At 35.1% G+C, this 12,078-nt stretch overlaps 1 protein-coding gene across 1 annotated transcript in view; it reads right to left on the reverse strand.

The window, feature by feature from the left end:
- Positions 1–9,785: 9,785 nt before the first annotated feature.
- Positions 9,786–12,078, reverse strand: part of LOC111379154 (probable ribosome biogenesis protein RLP24) — a 9,301-nt gene continuing 7,008 nt past the window's right edge. The window contains exons 3-5 of the mRNA XM_023002489.1: positions 10,683–10,796; positions 10,429–10,565; positions 9,786–10,209 (exon numbers count right to left, since the gene is read on the reverse strand). Coding sequence (XP_022858257.1) covers positions 10,053–10,209; positions 10,429–10,565; positions 10,683–10,796 — 408 coding nt within the window. The 3' untranslated portion in view covers positions 9,786–10,052. The remainder of the gene's footprint in view (positions 10,210–10,428; positions 10,566–10,682; positions 10,797–12,078) is intronic.

The raw sequence follows: 12,078 nt of genomic DNA on the forward strand, positions 1-12,078 counted from the left end.
ACCTCCGAAAATATAGAATATTTAAGTATTTATTTATTTTTGGTTTTAAAATATTATTGAAGCCATGTGAATGTTTATTTTGTCGAGTCAAGTTATACATACCAAATTTCTAGTACCGTGCGTGACACAACTTTTTTAACACGTTTTAGTTAAACTCTTGAGTTGGAACTCAAGATTGTAACATTACTTATGAGTCACAATAAAACATGTAGTTACATTAAGAGAGATCTATTTCACCAATTTGGGGAGGTTGGGTTACATAATTCATTTTTTAATTTTTTTCTAACTTCGCCCTACATGTTTTTTGTTGCTATTTTAACAAAGAATACATAAAAAAGTATATCAAACGATCTCTAATTTTCTCATAAAAATAAAAAATAGTTAAATAAAAAAATTGATCGATATTTCACGTATTTAGCTGTTTGAACCCCATTCTCAAATTTCATTTTTTCAAAATTCATTTTCAACTATACATTCTTTCATAAAATAATTTTACACATAAATTCAAAATTTTTCTCTATTTACCACTTGACATTTTACAAAAAATCAATATTTTAAAATACATTATCCAAAAAAAATGGGGGTCTTTAATGAATAGTCACTCCAATTCGTGTCATTTATTCACTATGATTTCCTCTCTCTCCCCTCTTTTTATTTTTTTATTTTTTATTTTTCCGAAACTTCAATAGGATGCCTCGAGATTTTTGTTGTGTAAATATCTACTTTTATGTTGAATTGATCCATTTCGAATCTTTCAACAAAAGGGCCCCCAACACAAATTAATTAGAGATGAGATTGGTCCCTCTTGCCACTAGATTATAAAAATCGATCGCTTTTCCTTGGTTAGAGAGGTAAATGGCATGGTATAAGATGACAAAGTGTGCCTTCTGTTAATTTAACGTGTTTGTTCATATTATAGAAGAAAGTGATTAGACGAAAAAGTTTTGTTTTTTAACTTCATCCAATGATTGAGCCCCATATGTTTATAATTTTTCAACTCAAAAAATCAATTTTTTTTTATCGTTACTTTCTTAAGTTAGTCGTTATTTTTTACTTATTCACTTACACGTGAGATCCACTTTTCTCTTTAACGATCAAAAAATTAATTCTCATAATCATCATCAATCAGACCTTGAATATCACGTGACATTACGTTAAATTTTATTTCAAACTTTACGTCGGTGTAGCATGATTGTTGCTGTTTGCACTGTCTTAACGTGCATGGGATAAATCATGCGTGACAAGAAGTAGAGATGTGATAGATTTTGATTTCTAGTGTGACAATCAACTTTAAGATGATATAATAATATAATAATTGCTTATTGGATATTGCAGCAATAATGATATTAATTTATTCACGTCATTTTCCAAGCAAAGGTTATCCATAACTGCGTACTAAGGCCGGTGAATACTTGGTTTATCTGATTTCCTGTATTAATTTAATATAATATATATTAATGCGGTATTTTGTATTATTTTATTTGATAGATTAATTTACTATAGCATATATTAATATTATTAGATGTTTAGTGAAACCACTTTGTAAATGTCGTGAACTGCTTAAATTATAATTACAATAAAAAGGTTAAAATCAAATTTTAATTTTAATTACACATCACGTAAAATTCGCAGTTACTATCCACTTATCAATCATTCATTTTTATCAATTTATAATTTCTTCCAAAAATTTTATGGAAAGTACTTTTCGACTATTTTAATTATTATCCAATTCTGTATTTTCATTAATCTTCGCTCCTCCATGATAAATGAAGCCCAGTCCAAGAAAGATATTCTCATGGGCAAAATTGACAACCACCCTATATTTTATTAAAAAAGGTTGAAAAATAACTTCAAATTTCATTTGTCAAAATCTATCCAACAAACTAAAAATCTATTAAAAAAAAATACATAAGCTATGTAACAGCCCAAAGAATTCCGCATGTTATCTCCTAATGTGCCCAAATTACAAAATTTAGTGATTCCAACCTCAAAACAGCAATTTAATATGTATAAAAAAGTGTTTTACAGAAATGCAACAAAAATCTCACATTGTGTGGGCCCATGTTGAAATAAAAAAAGTTAAAAAATCACCCGGCCCCAGGGGCGGACCCACATGGGGTCATGTGGGGTCAAATGACCCCACAGTTTTCTGGAATTTTTTTTTTTTTTTTTTTTTTTTTTTTTGTGTTGGAATTTTTTTTTTTTTTTTTTTTTTTTTTGGTGCTGAAACTTAATTTTTCTGTTTTTTTTTTTGCTGAAAATTCAATTTTCTGCCCTAAAAAGTCCGAATTCTAGATCTATATCCATATCACATGGTCCATATCGAACATGAACAACAAACAATCGATTTTTCCTTTTTTTTCATGATACGTTGTTCGAAAAAAAAAATTTTGACCCCACAGTTTAAATGGTCTGGGTCCGCCCCTGCCCGGCCCCCTAGTGCTGTGTCTCATCTGTGGTGTTTACACAGCACTGCTCACCTCAAAACCATCAAATTCGACAGTTTTAATTCTGACAATATGTCACATTGTATTTCGTCTATCCACATGGACTCCCCAAGTAATGCTAACTTCATGGATGATGGATGAAGTGCAACTTGTGAACGTTTAGTTACCATTTGAAAGCAATTCATAATACAATAAGTAAAACATGACATTGAACAAAATTCAATATTTAATGTAACAACTAACTCCGTAAGTCAACCTAGTTTTCTCCAAAATTCTCACTTCGTTCTAAAACATCCAGTCAATATTTTTCCTAATTTCCAAAAATTTGAATCCCTATTCGATCAAACTTCATGAATTTGGTGTTATTTGAAGAATGGTTCAGAATTTTGGAGATAAAACAAATTTAGTTTGCTCTGACATTTAAGTTGATAAAATTGAGAAACAATATTAGGTTGAAAATATTGTTAGTATTGTTATATTTATTTGAGTAATGATATCTAGCACTAGTCTAGATGTCGTGCAAGTGACTGGACATCTTAAATGTGATTTATTTTTCTACTTTTAAGGTGATCTATCAATTCATGACACTAGCACGCCACCCAAATTGTTACTTAGCACTAGTGATTTCAACTGGGATTATGCTATATGTATATTATAGTGACCGTAAGGTACAAGTGATATAATATTATTGGAGGGTTGAAAAACAGTTTTTTCAACCCTTCAATCATGGAATTCCACGTGTATATTATGGACATATTTATGTATATCATAATGTACATATAAAATTATCCTCCCAAATAACATTATTTTATTTATTTAGCATAACCTTATCAAAAATACTACATAGGCATCGAAAAATTTGCATTAGTCCTGGCACTCTCTAGATTAGAATAATTAAATGGGGCGTTGACCTTGGACATATTTTTACACTTCAATAGCAACCAAACACCTAACCACTACGTCTGTCTTACCTCAAAGTAGTTGAAGAGCCAAAGTCAAGAAACAAGTGCAAGAACTCAAAATGTTATTTCCATGCATTTCATCATTTCCATACATTTCCTTGGAGGCATAACCTGCGATTTACCTCCCTCACAATGTTTCAGGACAGGGGCGGTGGGGAACCCTTAAGGTTGGAGTTTAACCCTAGAATTGCAGTAACAAAGAAATAACATCAACAATAGACCGTAAAAACCGAAGAGGAAGATAAACCTGACAACAACGACAACAATGTTGGTCGGAAAATGGTTCATTATGGGTATCTTTTGCTTTAGTATCATTGTCACCTATGTGAATGCTGGAAAGGCTACTTGTCACAATCCAATCTACCCAACATTGCTATGGTAGTAAACACAAATGTCCAGCAAGTTGTCCAACTTTCTGTGAAGTCGATTGCAGAATATGTAAACCTTACTGCGGTATGAATCCATTTTTCATTTCACCCCGGAATTCTTTATCATTTGATTCTATGAGAGGAGAAATTTTGGTTCTTTTCTAGCATAAATTCTTTTGATATTGTTATTCTATTTCCATTTCAATCATATTTTTCAATTCTGCTGCCTCAGTTTGTGTTCCAAGATCCAGGATTCATTGGAGGTGATGGAATTATGTTCTATTTTCATGGCAAGAAGGACATGGACTTTTGCCTAGTGTCTGATGTTAAACTTCACATAAATGCTCATTTCATAGGCAAGAAAAACAAGAAAGGGAGGGAATTCACATGGGTCCAATCCATTGGTATCTTGTTCGGCCCTCATCAAGTTTACATTGGGGCAAAGAAAGTGGCCAAATGGGACGACTCCGCAGACAACATGCTCGTCCAATTAAATCGAGAAGAAATCATGGTACCGAATGACAAGGGAAGAACATGGGAGTCGCCCAAAGTAGGATTAAGGTTAAAAAGGTCGTCTGAAACAAACAAGATTCAGATCAAAGTATATGGGATTTTTGATATTGTTGCAAGTGTGGTTCCAATTACTGTAAAAGAATCATTGATTCATGGATATGATGTAACAGAAGAGGACTCTTTTGCGCACTTGGAGATCAATTTAAAGCCTGAATCACTGAGCAATATGGTAGATGGAGTTTTGGGACAAACCTATAGAGCAAGTTATCAAACTAGAGTCAACATTTCAGCAGCCATGCCAATTATGGGAGGAGCACATAAATTTGCATCTTCGCATCTTTTTGCAACTGACTGTGCCGTATCAAAATTTGGACGATATTGGAAGAACTATGAAGACGTGTCTAGTATGCAATACTAGACAAAAGAGAGACTAGATTGGACAATACAATAAACAAGATTTTAATTTCTTTTTTTACTGTATTTTAATGTTGTCTGCATTACTCAGTTCATCTTACTAAATATGATATTAAGGTCATATGCAAGAGGAATTATATTCCAATCTTTTAATCCAATTGAACAAATGAAGCTTTCTTCTGTTGCCAAATGATCAAACGCTACGGCCAACTGACAAAACACTGTTAAAACGGTGCTATTTTTTAAATTTGTCTTGACTGATTATTTGGATTATGGATGGCCCACGTGGCAACCCCAAATAACTCTTTGGCCTTGGCAAGGATTGTACTAGTTAAGGAAGGATGCGGACCATCTGATTGAATGGGTGGCTGAGATTTTTTCTTGAGTTATTAACCTAAATGACTAGTGTTTGACGGTTTTCATTCTTGGCTCTTGAGTTTTTCTCTTTCATCTCTTTGCCTACATGCGATCTTCTTCTTCCATTCTGTTTTTGGTCGAGATCATCTCAGTATAATCGTTGTTTTTGAATTGATCCTTGAAAAACTATCTTACTAAGCAGATTCATAGACTTTGACGACTTCATGATCGGCAATGACAACATCATCACCAAGTACCGTGTACGATGTAAAGCGTACACCAGGGTGCACCTGTTCCGTACACCACCACATTAATATATGGTGTGATAGTGCGAAAGTAGGCCAAGAACCATGATATCCCAACGGCTGCCCTGCCACAAAGCATACTCGAGAGAACCTTCGTTTAAGTTTAACAACAAAGATATTGCATGCAAATGCAGAATTAACCACACTTGAGACAAAGGAGTGGTCAAATAGGTACTGCACCACCTCAAAATAGAAAGACTAAAGGCCAGCGATCAGTGGCTTCCTTGTGTTGTATTTCGTTTGAATTAGGCTTGTTAAGGTTGATAGTTAAAGGATTGGATATAGTTTTGTAGATCCACGCAGTCGATGATCAAAACTTGTATTCTGAACGGTTTGATGTACACGATACTCTCTTGGATGACATATTTGCAGTAGTGGAATGGGCTTCAGTCTCTTAGTCCCACAAATTAGGCCTATTTTCTAAATTAGGTCAAAATATTCTGTGTTTTTGGGTTTGATTTCGTTTATGCTCTCATATTTCTATTAGATCTGTTTTATTGATTAATATTTCATCAAGAAAACCCGACACAAACTTCTGAAGGTGTTCCTTAATCATATCCTCCTTTGCATCGTCTTCAACATTGTGTAGAACGAATTCTGTCTCAGGCTTGTAGCCAAATTTCTGAATTTTTCTAAAAAGTTGTTCCAACTTTAAGTATATCCTCATTATCTCAGGGTGAAATCGATCACCCACAAGAAACCGATGAGTTTTGTTTCTCTGTTCAATCAAACTGCATCCCGGGGTTCTTGCAACATCTCTTTCCTTCATATTGTAGCCCTTACCTTTGAAGCATAGGTCCACTGACCAACAGCAGCATATATGCTTGATAGCTTTACATAATTCCACCGATGAGAAGGGTCTATATCGAACAGTCCCTTCAGCAAACTCCCTGCGACACCAATATCCCACAACTTTGGAGCGAATAGCCTGGTGTGGCTTAACATCAGTCCGTCTCATTGCTTTAAAAACTTCCAATGCTTCATTAAAAACGCTGTTTTGAACTAAAACCATAACAATTGAGTTCCAAGAAACAAAATTTGGCTTTGGCATGGCATTTAATAATCGTCTCGCCACATCTACATAACCAGACTTCCCATTCATATTGATGAGTGAATTAACCACCTTAATTTGATTATCAAACCCGTTTTGATAGCTAAATCCAAGAATGTAATCGCCTCTCCATGTCTACTATGCACTGAATGACAAACAGTAGGCATTTATTCAGGTCGTGCCTCCAAACATTTTTTTCATTTAACAAATCAGTAAGATTTTGTGTTCCTGCAGAATATATCTACCTAAAGATCGAATGGATATGAAGATCAAATCAGAACATACCAGAGTGCTATTACTTCTCCAACTGCTTAAACTTCATGTCAACCTTTGTACTAAAAAAGAATCCCAACAGATATCAATAATTCTACTTGTATGAAGTCCCCTTACAAAGTTGGTTGACAAAAGATGTGTACAAAATTCAGGCCATTGATTTCAAATGATTTAAAAACTTGTTTTTGAAATGATTGGTGTGGAATGTGAATGTTATTTTGTCAACCTACTTTGTAAACTATGTTTGTAAGTGTAGCACAACTCAATACCAACAGATATAGCTTACTCCAGGTCATTTGAATTGAGACAGATTTTTGAGTAACTACACTTTGAAGTTTGAACACCCCTCACTTCCACCTACCTACCCTTTGGTGGCGTAATTAAGTTTTACCTGTATAAATTTAGAACTTGTTTGATGGGACCACCTACCCTTGGGTGGGGAAACTAAGTTTTACCTGAATAAATTTAGCACTTGTTTGGTGGGGATTAAAATAAAAATTTTAGTATATTTTGATAAAAGTTGATAAAATGTGTAATTGAAAAGTTGTGAGATCCATATAATATGTGGTTGAAATTAATTGTTGACTTTAACTTAAATTAAATTTCAAATTTTAATCAGTACCAAATAGGTGCATAATGAACCTTAGCCATTCAAATGTGTGTGTGTGTGTGTGTGAGAGAGAGAGAGAGAGAGAGAGACTGACTGTCTGACTGCGACATTTTGAGTTAGAGAATGCAACAAACTTGCAAAACATTTGTGAAAACATAAATCATTCCAAGCTCATTCCAAATCAATTCAATTCAATGAAAACAAACTATGCCTTGATTGGGCCCCATTATTTGATAAAAATAAATTTTGAAATAGTGATTTTTTGAAAAATGTGTGGTTAAAAAGTAAGAAAAATTTTTAAATTTATGTGTAAAATTATTTTATTCAGAAAATACGTGATTAAAAATGAGTTTTTAGTAAAATGTATTATTGAAAAATGGAACTCAAAATGTAATCCAAACTCATTTCTCTATCACTTTGAATTTTGGTTAAAAAATAATAATGATTTGAACTTATAAGTTACTCTCATCGACTAATGGTTACCTTTCAATTTTCAAAAAATAAAAAATAACTAGCTTCTTTTGTCTCTTTTTCTTTTTTAGTCATTGGTCCATGACAAAGATCAAATTTTTATTGAATACGTAATAGAGTTGTCTTAAGTTTGAACTAAGGTAGCGGCATGAATTATGTAGAATAGATGGGTCCATTTTTTCTTCTATAAATGGGTAGATGATGAAAGTGGTCTTTTTTAAGACTGGTAGATATGCTTTACAGATTTGTAAGTAGATGTGTTTCTCCAATCGATTGTTTACAATTATACCATACAAAAACCACGATGATTCAATTAAGCCAATCGAGGATTCTCCGAGTAAGAAACATTTAGCCTCTAGGAGAATCTTAGCTTGGATTGAAAAGAATTTAGTGGAATGCAAGAGAATGAAACCCAAAGAAAATATACATCTAGATTATCTACAATTTTCGATGAATCCAACTCATGTGATGCAGAGGAATTAGACTTTATGAAAAAATGGGATCGATGCAAGTAGAAATAGGCAACTTCCCAATTTTTGGAGAAATTTTGGGGTTGTCCGTTAAGCTCCTGTTGTAGGGCCAATTTGGGGGCATATTCCTTCATTTAAGCGTTCGTTTATGCGTTTTTTCCTTTTTGGTAATTTTTGTTTTGACTATATCTCAATCAAATTAAGTCGGATTTAAATTCCGTTTGTTGGAAGATAATCCTTAATATTAGGACTCAATTTTAGTCATTATCTCGATATTTTTTCATTTTTGGAAAAAATCTTTTATATTATTAATTTATTTATTTTTTGAATTTTACTAGGGTTTTCGTTATATAAAGCATTTTAAGCCCATTGTGACTGTATTGATTGACAGAAGTAAAATTTTTGTGAGTTTTTCATTTTTGTAAGATTTGTTCATCTTTCCTATAAACTTCCGCTAAATCACCTACATTTTGAACTATAAGAGGTGTTGCATTAGACAACAGGGCTGACGATACCATTTTGGCTCCTCTGTGGCAAGTAGGCAGCATTGCAATGTGGCAATACCCTACACCCCACATATAGCTTCATGATCAGCATGGAACGGAAAGGAGGAGCAAGAAAAGGAGGTGGAGAAGAGATAATAACGGGCCAAAGCCTACTCGAAGTGGCTATGAATTCTTCTTTGCAAAAAAAGCATTCTATGCTTAAATCTCTCTATCTAGAGAGAGAGAGAGAGAGAGAGAGAGAGAGAGAGAGAGAGAGAGAGAGTTGACAAAGATGATAGGAGAATCATGGAACTAGCTCGCTCCTCAAGAGAGAGTGGTAAGTTCATTAACCAAAGATCTCATGCATGTCATGGGCTTCTTGGTTCATACGGAGGGTAGATTGCAGAGTGCTAGATAATATTAGGAAAACAAATATATCTAAAATTCGGTCGAATCCCATTTAATAATATTCTCAAACATTGTATTAAAAGTACTTAAATTTCTTTAATTCGATAATGATATATATTATTAGGGTCGCAAAACCATAGCTTGAAGGACAAGGAGAGGTACTAGAACGAAATCGAAGGGTACAACGAAAGAACTAAGATCGAGCAAATCCATTGAACTCGATGAATATAAAGGAAGCAACAAATCCCGACATGTGGATTCTCTCAAAGAACGTAGAAATCACGTGGTGTTCACAGCTAAATTACTACAATTTTTGCTCAGTCGGGAGCCTTATTTTTCATGCCATTGTCGTTTCCTTTCAGTTACCAATAACCTTCTCATTCCCTTTCAACTCTTTTGCACTAAAGTCAAGTGAGTTTCATAAACTGCATGGAGCTTAGAAGGCTAAAACTTATCAGGAATACGTTTGTTGTTTGCTGGTGTTGACATGGTCAGCTTTCTTCAAGTTTGAGATAGTTGAATAATTATGCTAGAGCAATAGACCCACATATTGATCATAATTGGAGAGCAAGGTTGTGCAGGAATCGTGCACCAAGGTGAGGCTAAGGTAGGGCTAAAATCAGCCAAACCTGTTCATCATAAACAAATCCAGAACAGCAAAATTTTTAAGAAAATGAATCACAACAGCATCACTAAAACAGTGAAATCAAAATTTCAATGCATGTCCAGCTAAGTTTAGCTTCCTTTTCGGCTATAACTAATTCTAACTTGCCATCATCCCTAGAAACTTAAGCCAAAGGGCAGACCATAAGAGAAGTTTCATCCCAATACATTTTACATGAAAGACAATCATGGCATAATAACCCCAAAAACCAAGAGAAAGAGGAAGAGCGAGAAAAACAAGCAATAGTGATACAACTATTCTACCATCCTGTCCTCTGTTTGCTTCTGAGAAACCTTTGGCAATGTGAGTGAGGGCTCTTTTTGGAGAGCAGCAGGAGCTTTGACCATGTGAATGCTCTGCTCCAGTTCCTTTGTAGCTTCTGTTAGTACCTGGGCCTTCTTTCCCTTCATCCTGTTAATTTTCCAAAGTCGTCAATAAAATGCAAATAAGAAATGTGGCTTAAAGCATCTTTTGCTAAGCCTAAAAAGTTCACTTATAAATTAACCATTTTGATAGTAAGATTGAATTAATTTTGAAATAAGAAACATTATTTATTAAAAATAAAATTTTTTTTTTTTTTAAGCTTAGCCAAACATGCTCTATCAAGACACATCAGGTAAGAAGAAAAACCTCTTTGCATGGTGTCGGGCATCCCTGTCGACTCTGACTTTATCAATTTTCTTAATGGCCTTAAGAGTCTCCTCTGCCACATTCCTGTCATATCTCTCAGGCCTATTCCGTTTCCTCTCAAATTCAAACGTCGAATCCTTTGCAATTTAATATGCAATAGCAAAAGGGCAAGTGGCAACCAGAATAAATGTAAGCTCGAAATAATTTAGCTGAGGAGAGAAAACAGTCAAAATGAAGCCGCTAGGAATAACTACCTGAGTCATGTCCTTTCCATGCACCCGTCTGTAAGCCTTGGTCCACTTAACTTTGCGAGGGTTTCTCTTCATTTTGAAGTTTTTGTGGCATTTAGATCGACAAAATCGAAAGACCTGGAAAAACAGATTGCTAGAATTTATGCACACATAGCATTTACAAATCAAATAGAATAAACTATCTGATGAGGACATCCAATTTTAATTAATTTTAGCAATTTTAATTATTTTAGTTGGAACTTAGGTTATTTTAATTTTATGGACTTTTGTATTGGGCTTGGCCCTAGGTTTGCATTATTTTTCCAGTATTTAAACCTATCTTACATTGTTATTTGAAATGATGAATTTGATGAAATAAAGAGTTGGCTTCAGCCGTTTCTCCTCTCTCCCCGCCTCTGCCTTCTTCTTCTCCTCTCTTCTCTCTTCTCTCTTCTCTCTTCTCTTCTTATTATGTTTACTGAGTTATTCTACATCAAATTGGTATCAGAGCAAAACTTGGGTAAAACTTCGTCTACAAAATCAATTTATACACACAAGTCATTCTGCAGCAACTCTCGTCATTTTTTTCACTCAAGCACAGTATTCCACTGCCAACAAACTAACACACTGCCATAAACCAAATATTAACCAAGCCGAACCCCCAACCCAATCTCCATTCAATCGAATTCTCAGCCGCCGCCGACCGTGACCCAAGCCTCCTATCCCACTACAACCCAATTCAAACTGCCGCAACACAGGGAACGACTTGTTTCATTGCAGAAGTCAACCGCCACCACAGCTTCACATTCTCTGTCGCCAGAATTCTAACAGCAAGAGGGGCAGAAGTGCGAAAACAGAAAACACACCACCCAAGCCAGCCGCCCGTCGGGAGTTCATCAATCTTTCAACCGTCGACTGCTAGTAAGCCGGCAACCCAAGTAATTGAGACTCTCCTTCGAGCCAGCCAGCATCCCACAGCACCGCGACTCCCACAGCACCGCCAGACAGAACCATACCCGACTCACCGTTGCCCACCACCTGCAATCCATGCGACCACCACTAACAGTCACAGTGACCCAGAAACTTGACCACCCCGCAACCGCAACCGTAACCGTGGCCTCTGTTCGTGTTCTCCAACCATTGGTCACCCTCACAGTCGACGCAGTCATCATCGCCTCCCGTCGACACCGCTTCTGTCGTCTCATGAATATTCAATAGGGCTGGACGAATTGTGGGTATTTGATTATCAAATTGGACTGCTCCTTGGTAGTTTGGGTTTTGTATTGTGAGCCCAAGTGTATGATTTTCAGTTTAGGCCCTGCCTTAATTTGTTTTGGGGCCTCTTATTAATGTTTGGGCTTGATTTGTAACAGTTTGATTATCTGATTTTGTGAGTTACCAAAAAAAAAAAAATAAATAA

This window comes from Olea europaea, unplaced genomic scaffold (genome assembly GCF_002742605.1).
Source record: "Olea europaea var. sylvestris unplaced genomic scaffold, O_europaea_v1 scaffold1937, whole genome shotgun sequence".
In the NCBI taxonomy this organism is placed as follows: domain Eukaryota; kingdom Viridiplantae; phylum Streptophyta; class Magnoliopsida; order Lamiales; family Oleaceae; genus Olea; species Olea europaea.